This window comes from Amblyraja radiata, chromosome 12 (genome assembly GCF_010909765.2).
Source record: "Amblyraja radiata isolate CabotCenter1 chromosome 12, sAmbRad1.1.pri, whole genome shotgun sequence".
NCBI lineage: Eukaryota > Metazoa > Chordata > Chondrichthyes > Rajiformes > Rajidae > Amblyraja > Amblyraja radiata.
In genome coordinates, this window is record NC_045967.1 from 33,719,286 (window position 1) to 33,731,675 (window position 12,390).

At 43.2% G+C, this 12,390-nt stretch overlaps 1 protein-coding gene across 4 annotated transcripts in view; it reads left to right on the forward strand.

Annotated features, from left to right (window-relative positions):
* The window catches only part of cstf2 (cleavage stimulation factor subunit 2), a 70,382-nt gene that overhangs the window by 56,680 nt on the left and 1,312 nt on the right, over nucleotides 1-12,390 (forward strand). For all 4 annotated transcript variants that reach the window (XM_033030453.1, XM_033030451.1, XM_033030450.1 and 1 more), the window contains 2 exons: nucleotides 194-277; nucleotides 3,128-3,251. In XM_033030453.1, coding sequence (XP_032886344.1) covers nucleotides 194-277; nucleotides 3,128-3,250 — 207 coding nt within the window. In that variant the 3' untranslated portion in view covers nucleotide 3,251. The remainder of the gene's footprint in view (nucleotides 1-193; nucleotides 278-3,127; nucleotides 3,252-12,390) is intronic.

The window sequence follows — 12,390 nt, forward strand, 5'->3', positions numbered from 1 at the left end:
TTGTACCAGTGATTTGTGTTGCTCAGAATGTGTTCTGTTGGTGTAGATAATGATGCCACCTAGGCTGATTAGGCAGCGCATGAGACTCTTGCTTGTGTCTGGTGGACATTGTGCTAAGAAATGACTGAAAATACCTTCCAACCAAATGCTGATGCTCTTCTGTTGATGACCTGCATTTATTGCACTTTGTCAGGGCCTTGCTCACCCGGTGGCTGCAGGTCAACCTGGAGGATTCAGTCCTGCTCAGACTCAAGTGACACCACAAGACCATGAAAAGGTTTGGAAATTAAAGTAGTACACTGCAGAAATGATGTTGCTTTAATTTCCACAAACAAGTTTCAGTATTAAATTAATAACCAGTAATTGTTAGGTCAAAGCTGTTACCGCTTTTGTCCAAAATGTGCTGCATTCTGTTTCATTTCGATTCAATTTTTCCGATCTGTGGATACAAGCGATTTTGTAAATTAAAAACTTGAAGGACGAGAAGTGGGATAAGCAAATTTCTATATCATAGGTTCATACAGAATGGAAACAAGCCCTTTGGCCCATCCCGCTCAAGTGGGCAAATTGCCCCATCTAAGATAATTCCATGTGTCTGCATTTGCCCATAACTCTAAACCTTTCCTATCCTATGTGTGGAGAGAAGATATAGGCTGAAGTATACTGGACTATTCTTCAAAGATGGATTTCTAATTAAGAAAGATATTGATTGAAAAAAATACTGTAACCATTTTGGTACTTTTTGCAAACTGGGCATAAAATACCCAAGTGAATTATGATTCATATTCCTTTCAGCTTCCTGCATTGAACACTACCTTGAACAGTGTTAAAAACATGACAGGTCTGTACCCACTAGTACTGTAGACTAGTGTTATATAGCCACATACAGTCCATTATGTTGGGGACAAAGACCCATCATTTATATATTTGCCTCTGTACTCCACAATTTGAGATTTGTAAGAGAAAAAATCACATGTGGTTAAAGTGCACATTGTCAGATTTTAATAAAGGCCATTTTTATACATTTTGGTTTCACCATGTAGAAATTACAGCAGTGTTTATACATAGTCCCCCCCATTTCAGGGCACCATAATTTTTGGGACACAGCAATGTCATGTAAATGAAAGTAGTCATGTTTAGTATTTTGTTGCATATCCTTTGCATGCAATGAGTGCTTGATGTCTGTGATTCATGGACATCACCAGTTGCTGGGTGTCTTCTCTGGTGATGCTCTGCCAGGCCTGTATTGCAGCCCTTTAGCTTATTGGTTGTTTTGGGGGCTAGTCCCCTTCAGTTTTCTCTTCAGCATATAAAAGGCATGCTCAATTGGGTTCAGATCGGGTGACTGACATGGCCACTCAAGAATTTACCATTTTTTAGCTTTGAAAAACTCCTTTGTTGCTTTAGCAGTATGTTTGGGATTATTGTCTTGCTGTAGAATGAACTGCCGGCCAATGAGTTTTGAGGCATTTGTTTGAACTTGAGCAGATAGGATGTGTCTGAACACTTCAGAATTCATTATGCCACTACCATCAGCAGTTGTATCATCAATGAAGATAAGTGAGCCAGTACCTTCAACAGCCATACATGCTCAGGCCATAACACCACCGTGTTTCACAGACAAGGTGGTATGCTTTGGATCTTGGGCAGTTCTCCATACTTTGCTCTTGCCATCACTCTGATATAAGTTAATCTTCATCTCATCTGTCCACAAGACCTTTTTCCAGAACTGTGGTTGCTCTTTTAAGTACTTCTTGGCAAACTAACCTGGCCATCCTATTTTTGTGGCTAACCAGTGGTTTGCATCTTGCAGTGTAGCCTCTGTATTTCTATTCATGAAGTCTTCTGCGGATAGTGGTCATTGACAAATCCACACCAAATTTATTCATTTCACTGCACTTTATTGTGTACGTGACGAATAAATCTGACTTTTGATGATTGACTATTGACTCCTGAAGTGTTTCTGATCTGTTGGACAGGTGTTTGGGGTTTTTTCTTTATTATAGGGAGAATTCTTCTGTCATCAGCTGTGGAGATCTTCCTTTGCCTGCCAGTCCCTTTGGGATTAGTAAACTCACCAGTGCTCTCTTTCTTCTTAATGATATTCCAAACAGTTGATTTTGGTAAGCGTAAAGTTTGGCTGATGTCTCCACCAGTTTTATTCTTCTTTCTCAGTCTCATAATCGCTTCTTTGACTTTCATTGGCGCAACTTTCCTCGTGTTGATAAACAGCAATAAAAGTTCCCAAAGGTGATGGAAAGACTGGAGGAAAGACGAGGTGCTGAGAGCTCTCTTATACCTGCATTAAGGAGGCAAATAACACATCTGAGCAATTACAACACCTGTGAAGCCATGTGTCCCAAACATTATGGTGCCCTGAAATGGGGGGGACTATATATAAACACAGCTGTAATTTCTATATGGTGAAACCAAAATGTATAAAAATTGCCTTTATTAAAATCTGACAATGTGCATTTTAACCACGTGATTGTTTTTTAATAACAAATCTCAAATTGTAGAGTACAGAGGTAAATAAATAAATGATGGGTCTTTGTCCCAAACATTATGGAGGGTACTGTACTTGTACCCTCCAATATTATATCCATTTGTACTGGATGTTTAGACATATATTTGACATTTACAAACGGATGTCCGCCAATACAGTACATCTAGGCAGAAAGATCGATGTGAACCTTGATTTGGATTGTTGTCCAGTTTATTAGATTGGCCTAACATGGCCCCTTCATTTGTGGTCCCTACACATATATGGGTCTCTGGTCCAGAGTGGACCATAAGGCCCATGTGTATAAGCTAGCCTGTGAGTTTAATGATCATCAAACCCAGAGTCAGTTCAATAGATTGTATTATCGAAAGTAAGATTTCATATTTCTTTTTCCATATAAGGTATTTAAAAATATTTCTAAATAGCAATATTTATTTTTATGTTTGCTGCAATATGGTTCATGGGCTTTGCAATTATTTTTAGACATTCTTCAAAATGTTTGGGCTTGAAATGCCATATCTTTTTGTTTCTTCATTCATTATGTTCAGTATAATTAAAAAAGCTATGACATAGAAGTATTAGCTTGTTTCCTTTTGACACGGTTTCTACTTCTGTTTGGTCCAGGCTGCATTGATCATGCAGGTTCTCCAGCTAACTCCGGAACAGATCGCCATGCTACCCCCAGAACAGAGACAGAGCATCCTTATCCTGAAAGAACAGATTCAAAAATCTGCAGGAGCTCCTTGAGGTAAATTTGAGAAGTCACTGAACATTTGGCTATGCTCAACTTTGTAAGTTATGCCCCTGTCCTACTTAGGAAACCTGAAGGGAAACCTCTGGAGACCTTGCGCGCCACCCAAGGTTTCCATGCGTCGCCAGGGGTTTTGGTCACTCGCCTAGAAAGCCTTGACCGAGGCGTGAGCTGCATCTACTGACCAAAGATCCTACAGGATCTTTGCTAACACACACACACACACACACACACACACACACACACACACACACACACACACACACCACACACCACACACCACACACCACACACCACACACCACACACACACACACACACGGTTAGAGGCTTGAGGAAGGAAAGAGAAGGAATCAACACAATTTCTGGACAAACAAACATGATTGTCTTTCCTTGTCAGTAATGTCGGTGCCTCAGGTCACCTCGGATCAGTTGTTAAGATACAGTTCTGAAGGGGCACAGTTTTCTGTGTATTGTTGAAATGAAGGTTCAAGGGATAAGAAAGATGATTTTGAAATCAATGATGATTTTAGAAGGAATTGCAGGTGGGTTTAATGTGGATAAGTAATGAGGTATTGGGAGGTCAAATGTAAGATGAAATTTATACAGTTATTGACAGGACCTTTAACAGCTTGGGTTGTACAGAGAGACATTCGGGTCGAAATCCACAACTCCCTCGAAATCGCAACACAAGTAGATAGGGTGGTAAAGAAGGCGTATGGCATGTTTGCCTTCATTGTTCAAGGCATTGAGGATAAAAATTAGGAAGTCGTGTTGCAGCCTTATAAAACTATTGGTTGGGCTGCATTTAGTATTGTGAGTGATTTTGGTCACCTCTTTTGAGGAAGAATGTGGAGGTTTTGGGGAGGTTACAAACGATTTATCAGGATGCTGCCTGGATTAGAGGGTAGTAATGTGGAGAGATTGGACAAATTTGGATTTTTTTTCCTGTGCTGTGTTGTAGATTAAGTTGAGACTTAATAGAAGTTAAGTGTATTAAATTATGATAATGTAGACAGTCAGAATCTTTACCCCAGGGTGGAAATGTCAAATACTTGAGCACCTAGCTCAAAGGTGAGGTTGGGAAAGTTCAATGTAGATGTGGTGGTCAAGTTATTTTTACACACAGAGTGGTACGTGCTTATGATTGATTTGATTTGATTTGATTATACCTTTAATAATCCTTTACAGGAAATTACAGTGCCACGACAGCTTCAAGACAAACATAACACCACACATTTCCTCAAATGGCTTCCATACTTAACAAGTGAAAATACAAGTTAAAATACAAGTTAAACTACAATTAATTAAAAAAAAGTGCAGTTATTTATGCGCATTATATAACCTTATAGCAGCTGGTAAACAGGACTTCCTATGTCTCTCAGTTTTGCACATTGGTGCAATCAGCCTCTGACTGAAGATGCTGCTCTTGATCACCTTCAGGGCATGGAGTGGGTGAGTGGGGTTGGTCATTATTGAACCCAGTTTGTTCAGAGTTCTGGCCTCTGCCACCTGCTGGACCGTTCGTTGCTCAGCCCCGACCACTGAGCCGGCCTTCCTGATTAGCTTGTCCAGTCTGTCTTTGTCCGCTATGCGGGCGCCATCTCCCCAACAGGCCACAGCAAAAAACAGAGCACTGGCCACCACTGAATGGTAGACACTGCACAGTAGGGGTTGGCAGATGTTAAATGGCCTCAGCCTCCTTAAAAAATACAGTCGGCTTTGATTAGATCATGATTCTGGGTGTGGTGGTGGAAACAGATACGATAATGGCATTTAAGATGCTCATAGACAGGCACAGATAAGTGCATGGAATGGAGGAATTTGGCATCGTGTTCAACAGGCGTAGAACGGCCTGTTCCTGTGTTGTACTGTTGTAACTCCACCCTGATTCTCCACCAACAATAGGGGCAATGTTAACCCACCAGCCAGCACATCCTGTCACAAGGAGCACACGTAAACTCTACGTGACACTGGAGGTCAAGATTGAACCTGGGTCACTGTAAGCCAGCCCCATATTTACTGAGCTTATTTGGTTTAAGTGTTGCTACTGCAATTTTATTTAACCAAATACAATTTGAATGTATTTCAACTGTAATCAACTTTACTGAAATCTTTTTGCAAGTCAATTTGCTCTTCAAAATAAATAATTATACAACTGATGTGGTATTGGCTGTTAATTCCTGCCAACATTATATATCCTTTTGATACCAGAAGAAAAGTTGGGCTAGTATCCCCTTTTCAGGATATCCTGCAGTTGTAACAGGAGATGTGCTGGTCTTTGATTATTTGAAATGGATCGCTACACCATATTGATCCATCATGCAATGTGTAACATTTTTATTGATGTGGCTGTTGCTATTTTAACCAGGTGGTGCCTTTCCCATATACCTGTCTTGTTTGTTCTCCACATCACCTCACTGAATCCTTCTTTTTGCACCACACAAGACTTGCATATATACTAGCAGCCTAAAAGGGCATTGTGATTTAAGCAGCTTTCTTTATGTAAGTTAACAAATATAATTAAACATCCAACCATGTGGAATACATGCCCCCAGCATAATTCTCGGGTCCTGAGCACGATTATAGGATTTTACTTCAAAAACAATGAGGTTTGTCGTTGTTTATTGTTGTTCATGGTGAGTTGATCACCTGTGTCATTTGATGTATGCTGATGCAATAATAACCTGGCAATGATAAGTAACAACTAGTGCTTTTACAGTGCTTCAAAGAGGTGGCCTTGTTATATTTGCAATACTGTTCTTTGCAATAAATGTTTCCTAAATCCTCAAACACCTAGTTACATAGCCTCCAAATGTATATTTTATTATGCTATCCACTGTGAATTAGAACAGTTGGTCATTATTTGTTTTCTCTTAAAATTTTAATTTTATCTAGATGTCATATTGCGGTGAAATTTTCTAAACTACTTGCATATCCACATTCCTCGATTCCATCCCAATCCCTCCCTATCTATGTTCAAGACACCTCACACGCTCTTCGTTTTCTAGGCCCCCATTCCCTCATCTTCACCATGGATGTCCAGTCACTCTACACCTCCATCCCCCACCAGGAGGGTCTTAAAGCCCTGCCGTTTCTTCCTCGACCGCAGAACCAACCAATCCCCGTCTTCCTATACTCTCCTCCGCCTAGCAGAGCTGGTCTTTACCCTCAACAACTTTTCATTTGACTCCTCCCATTTCCTCCAAATACAAGGCGTAGCTATGGGCACGCGCATGGGCTCAAGTTATGCCTGCCTCTTTGTTGGGTACGTCGAACAATCTTTGTTTGAGGTGTCCCGTGGCCCTACCCGAACTCTACCTCCGCTACATCGACGACTGCATTGGTGCTATCTCCTGCACCCATACACAACTCACTGACTTCATCCATTTCACCACTAACTTCCATCCGGCACTTAAATACACCTGGACCATTTCCGACATCTCCCTACCATTTCTAGACCTCACTATCTCCGTCGCAGGTGACAGACTACTGACTGACATCTACTATAAACCCATTGACTCCCATGGCTATCTGGACTGCACTTCTTCCCACCCTGCTCCCTGTAAGGACTCTATCCCATACTCCCAATTCCTCCATCTATGCCGCATCTGCATCCAGGATGAGGTGTTCCAAACCAGGGCATCGGAGATGTCCTCATTCTTTAGGGAATGTGGGTTCCCCTCTTCGACGGAAGATGAGGCTCGCACCAGGGTCTCTTCTATATTCTGTAACTCTGCTCTCACTCCCCATCCCCCCCCACTCGTAACAAGGGTAGAGTCCCCCTTGTCCTCACCTTCCACCCTACCAGCCGTCACATACAACAAATAATCCTCCGACATTTTCGCTACCTCCAACGGGATCCCACCACTGGCCACATCTTCCCATCTCCTCCCCTTTCGGCTTTCTGCAGAGACTGCTCCCTCCGTAACTCCCTTCCCACCCAAACCACCCCTCCCTTAGTACTTTCCCTTGCAACCGCAGGAAATGCTACACTTGTCACTTTACCTCTCCCCTTGACTCCATCCAAGGACCTAAGCAATCTTTCCAGGTGCGGCAGAGGTTCACCTGCACCACCTCCAACCTCATCTATTGCATCCGCTGCTCTGGATGTCAGCTGCTCTACATCGGTGAGACAATAACCAACCTGATCTCCCTGTGGCTCAGCACTTCAACACCCCCTCCCATTCCGAATCCGACCTTTCTGTGCTGGGCCTCCTCCATGGCCATAGTGAGTCCCACCGTAAATTGGAGGAGCAGCACCTCACATTTGGCTTGGGTAGTTTACACCCCAGCGGTGTGAACATTAACTTCTCCAATTTCAGGTAGTCCTTGCTTTCTCCCTCTTCTCCCCCCACCTTCCCAGCTCTCCCACAGCCCACTGTCTGCGCCTCTTCCTTTCTTCTTCCCGCCCCCACCACCCCCACATCAGTCTGAAGAAGAGTCTCGACCCGAAACGTCACTTATTCCTTCGCTCCATAGATGCTGTCTCACCCGCTGAGTTTCTCCAGCTTTTTTATCTACCTTTGCATATTTGTAATGGATATTTGCAGAGGGTGGTGAAAACTGCCCAACGCATCACCGGTTCCTCACTCCCCTCCATTGAGTCTGTCCAGAGCAAGCGATGTCTGCGAAGGGCGCGCAGCATCGTCAAGGACTGCTCTCACCCCAGCCACAGACTGTTTTCCCTCCTCCCATCCGGGAGGCGCTACAGATCTCTCCGTTGCCGGACCAGCAGGTTCAAGAACAGCTTCTTCCCTGCGGCTGTTACACAACTTAACTCTGCACCTTGGTGATTGCCAGTCACCCCCCCCCCCCCGGACACTCCTTCCCCCAGAAAAATTGCACTACTGCTACTGTATGGACATATATTTTACTGTTCCATTATTCTATGTTCGCTCTTCTGGGTGAGATGCTAACTGCATTTTGTTGTCTCTGTACTGTACACTGCACAATGAGAATAAAGATTGAATCTGAATCGGACAAGCTTAACTAAATGCAATTTGCATCTCAGACATACACAGATTTGCAGACCCCATTATAGGATTTAATTTTTGTGAATATTAAATTATCAATTTTATGGGGGGGGTTTTCTCTCCATGATTAGGTGTTTCAGTCTTAAAATCCAACTTTTAGCTGTACTAGTTCACTATAGTGATGATATTTGTGGGCAAAGACTAAAGGAATTCTTTGGTTGTCCAGTTGGTTTGGCAGTACTTGGATGGTGGAAGGGAAACATTTATGAAAATAGATCAAGGTTTTGAAGTCATGTTAATGGTATACACTTACGACTTTTTATTAATGTATGTTTAGGAATTCCAATGTTTGATCAAAAATAATTAACTAAATTGATCAAGATTCGTGATCGTAGGATTTAAGAGCTTGGAGATCATATTTTTAGATGTAACATCAGGCTAGAATTTTTATGTTTCACCTCTGAAGAACATAATTGAGTGAGAAACATAGAAACATAGAAAATAGGTGCAGGAGTAGGCCATTCAATATGATCATGGCTGATCATCCAACTCAGTATCCTGTACCTGCCTTCTCTCCATACCCCCTGATCCCTTTAGCCACAAGGGCCACATCTAACTCCCTCTTAAATATAGCCAATGAACTGGCCTCAACTACCTTCTGCGGGAGAGAATTCCAGAGATTCACCACTCTCTGTGAGAAAAAAGTTTTCGTCATCTCGGTCCTAAAAGATTTCCCCCTTATCCTTAAACTGTGACCCCTTGTTCTGGACTTCCCCAACATCGGGAACAATCTTCCTGCATCTAGCCTGTCCAACCCCTTAAGAATTTTGTAAGTTTCTATAAGATCCCCCCTCAATCTTCTAGATTCTAGCGAGTACAAACCGAGTCTATCCAGTCTTTCTTCATATGAAAGTCCTGACATCCCAGGAATCAGTCTGGTGAACCTTCTCTGTACTCCCTCTATGGCAAGAATGTCTTTCCTCAGATTAGGAGACCAAAACTGTACGCAATACTCCAGGTGTGGTCTCACCAAGACCCTGTACAACTGCAGTAGAACCTCCCTGCTCCTATAGTCAAATCCTTTTGCTATGAATGCTAACATACCATTCGCCTTCTTCACTGCCTGCTGCACCTGCATGCCTACTTTTAATGACTGGTGTACCATGCCACCCAGGTCTAGTTGCATCTCCCCCTTTCCTAATCGGCCACCATTCAGATAATAATCTACTTTCCTGTTTTTGCCACCAAAGTGGATAACCTCACATTTATCCACATTATACTGCATTTGCCCACTCACCCAGCCTATCCAAGTCACCTTGCAGCCTCCTAGCATCCTCCTCACAGCTAACACTGCCCCCCAGCTTCGTGTCATCCGCAAACTTGGAGATGTTGCATTCAATTCCCTCGTCCAAATCATTAATATATTTCGTAAATAGCTGGGGTCCCAGAACTGAGCCTTGCGGTACCCCACTAGTCACTGCCTGCCATTGTGAAAAGGACCCGTTTACTCCTACTCTTTGCTTCCTGTCTGCCAGCCAGTTCTCTATCCACATCACTATTGAACCCCTAATACCGTGTGCTTTAAGTTTGTATACTAATCTCTTATGTGGGACCTTGTCGAAAGCCTTCTGAAAGTCCAGATATAACACATCCACTGGTTCTCCCTTATCCACTCTACTAGTTACATCCTCGAAAAATTCTATAAGATTCGTCAGACATGATTTACCCTTCATAAATCCATGCTGACTTTGTCCAATGATTTCACCACTTTCCAAATGTGCTGCTATCCCATCTTTAATAACTGATTCTAGCAGTTTCCCCACTACCGACGTTAGACTAACTGGTCTGTAATTCCCCGTTTTCTCTCTCCCTCCCTTTTTAAAAAGTGGTGTTACATTAACTACCCTCCAATCATCAGGAACTACTCCAGAATCTAAAGAGTTTTGAAAAATTATCACTAATGCATCCACTATTTCTGGGGCTACTTCCTTAAGTACTCTGGGATGCAGCCTATCTGGCCCTGGGGATTTATCGGCCTTTAATCCATTCAATTTACCTAACACCACTTCCCGGCTAACCTGGATTTCACTCAGTTCCTCCATCTCATTTGACCCCCGGTCCCCTGCTATTTCCGGCAGATTATTTATGTCTTCCTTAGTGAAGACAGAACCAAAGTAGTTATTCAATTGGTCTGCCATGTCCTTGTACCCCATGATCAATTCACCCGTTTCTGACTGCAAGGGACCTACATTTGTTTTAACTAATCTTTTTCTCTTCACATATCTATAAAAGCTTTTGCAGTCAGTTTTTATGTTCCCTGCCAGTTTTCTTTCAAAATCTATTTTCCCTTTCCTAATTAAGCCCTTTGTCCTCCTCTGCTGGTCTCTGAATTTCTCCCAGTCCTCTGGTGGGCTGCTTTTTCTGGCTAATTTGTACGCTTCATCTTTTGTTTTGATACTATCCCTGATTTCCCTTGTTATCCACGGATGCACTACCTTCCCTGATTTTTTTTTTTGCCGAACTGGGATGAACAATTGTTGTAGTTCATCCATGCAGTCTTTAAATGCCTTCCATTGCATATCCACCGTCAACCCATTAAGAATCAATCGCCAGTCTATCTTGGCCAATTCACGTCTCATACCCTCAAAGTTACCTTTCTTTAAGTTCAGGACCCTTGTTTCTGAATTAACAATGTCACTCTCCATCCTAATGAAGAACTCAACCATATTATGGTCACACTTGCCCAAGGGGCCACGCACAACAAGACTGCTAACTAACCCTTCCTCATTACTCAATACCCAGTCTAGAATAGCCTGCTCTCTCGTTGGTTCCTCTACATGTTAGTTTAGAAAACTATCCCGCATACATTCCTCTTCCTCAGCACCCTTGCCAATTTGATTCACCCAATCTATATGTAGATTGAAGTCACCCATTATAACTGTTTTACCTTTGTTGCACGCATTTCTAATTTCCTGTTTGATGCCATCCCCAACTCCACTACTACTGTTAGGTGGCCTGTACACAACTCCCACTAGCGTTTTCTGCCCCTTAGTGTTTCGCAGCTTACCCATATCGATTCCACATCCTCAATGCTAATGTCCTTCCTTTCTATTGTGTTAATATGCTCTCTAACCAGCAACACTACCCCACCTCCTTTCCCTTTCTGCCTATCCCTCCTGAATATTGAATATCCCTGGATGTTCAGCTCCCAGCCTTGGTCACCCTGGAGCCATGTCTCCGTGATCCCAACTATATCATAGTCATTAATAGCTATCTGCACATTCAACTCATCCACCTTATTACGAATGCTCCTTGCATTGAGACACAAAGCCTTCAGGCTTGTTTTTACAACACTCTCACCCCTTATACTATTATGCTGAAAAGTGGCCCTTTTTGATTTTTGCCCTTGATTTGCCGGCCTGCCACTTTTACTTTTCACCTTGCTACCTATTGCTTCTACCCTCATTTTACACCCCTCTGTCTCTACGCTCACACATTTAAGAAACCCTTTCCCTTTAACTCCATCCTCCACTATCCCATTCGACTCCCCACCCCCCTTATTCAGTTTAAAACCACCCGTGTAGCAGTGGCAAACCTGCCTGCCAGAATGCTGGTCCCACACCTGTTAAGATGCAATCCGTCCCTTTTGTACAGTTCCCCCTTACCCCAAAACAGATCCCAGTGATCTAAGAATCTAAATCCCTGCCCCGTGCACCAGTTCCTCAGCCACACGTTCAGGTCATGTATCTCCCTGTTCCTGTTCTCGCCAGCACGAGGAACTGGAAGCAAACCGGAGATAACAACCCTGGAGGTCCTGCTTTTCAGCATTTTTCCGAGCTCTCTAAAGTCACGCTGCAGAATATTCATCCCCTTCTCTCCGACATCGTTTGTGCCGACATGCACTACCACCTCCGGATGTTCACCTTCGCCCTTGAGGATTTTCTGCACTCTGTCCGTGACATCCTGGATCCTGGCACCAGGAAGGCAGCACACCATCCTCGCATCCCGTCTGTTGCCGCAGAAACCCCTGTCCGTACCTCTCACAATGGAGTCTCCCACTACAATGGCGTTGCCTGCCTTAGGCCTTTTTGGTTTTGGCTCAACAGCCCTATTCGCATCACAAGCCAGTCCGCCGCTCAGTGTAAACACGTCGTCTGTCCC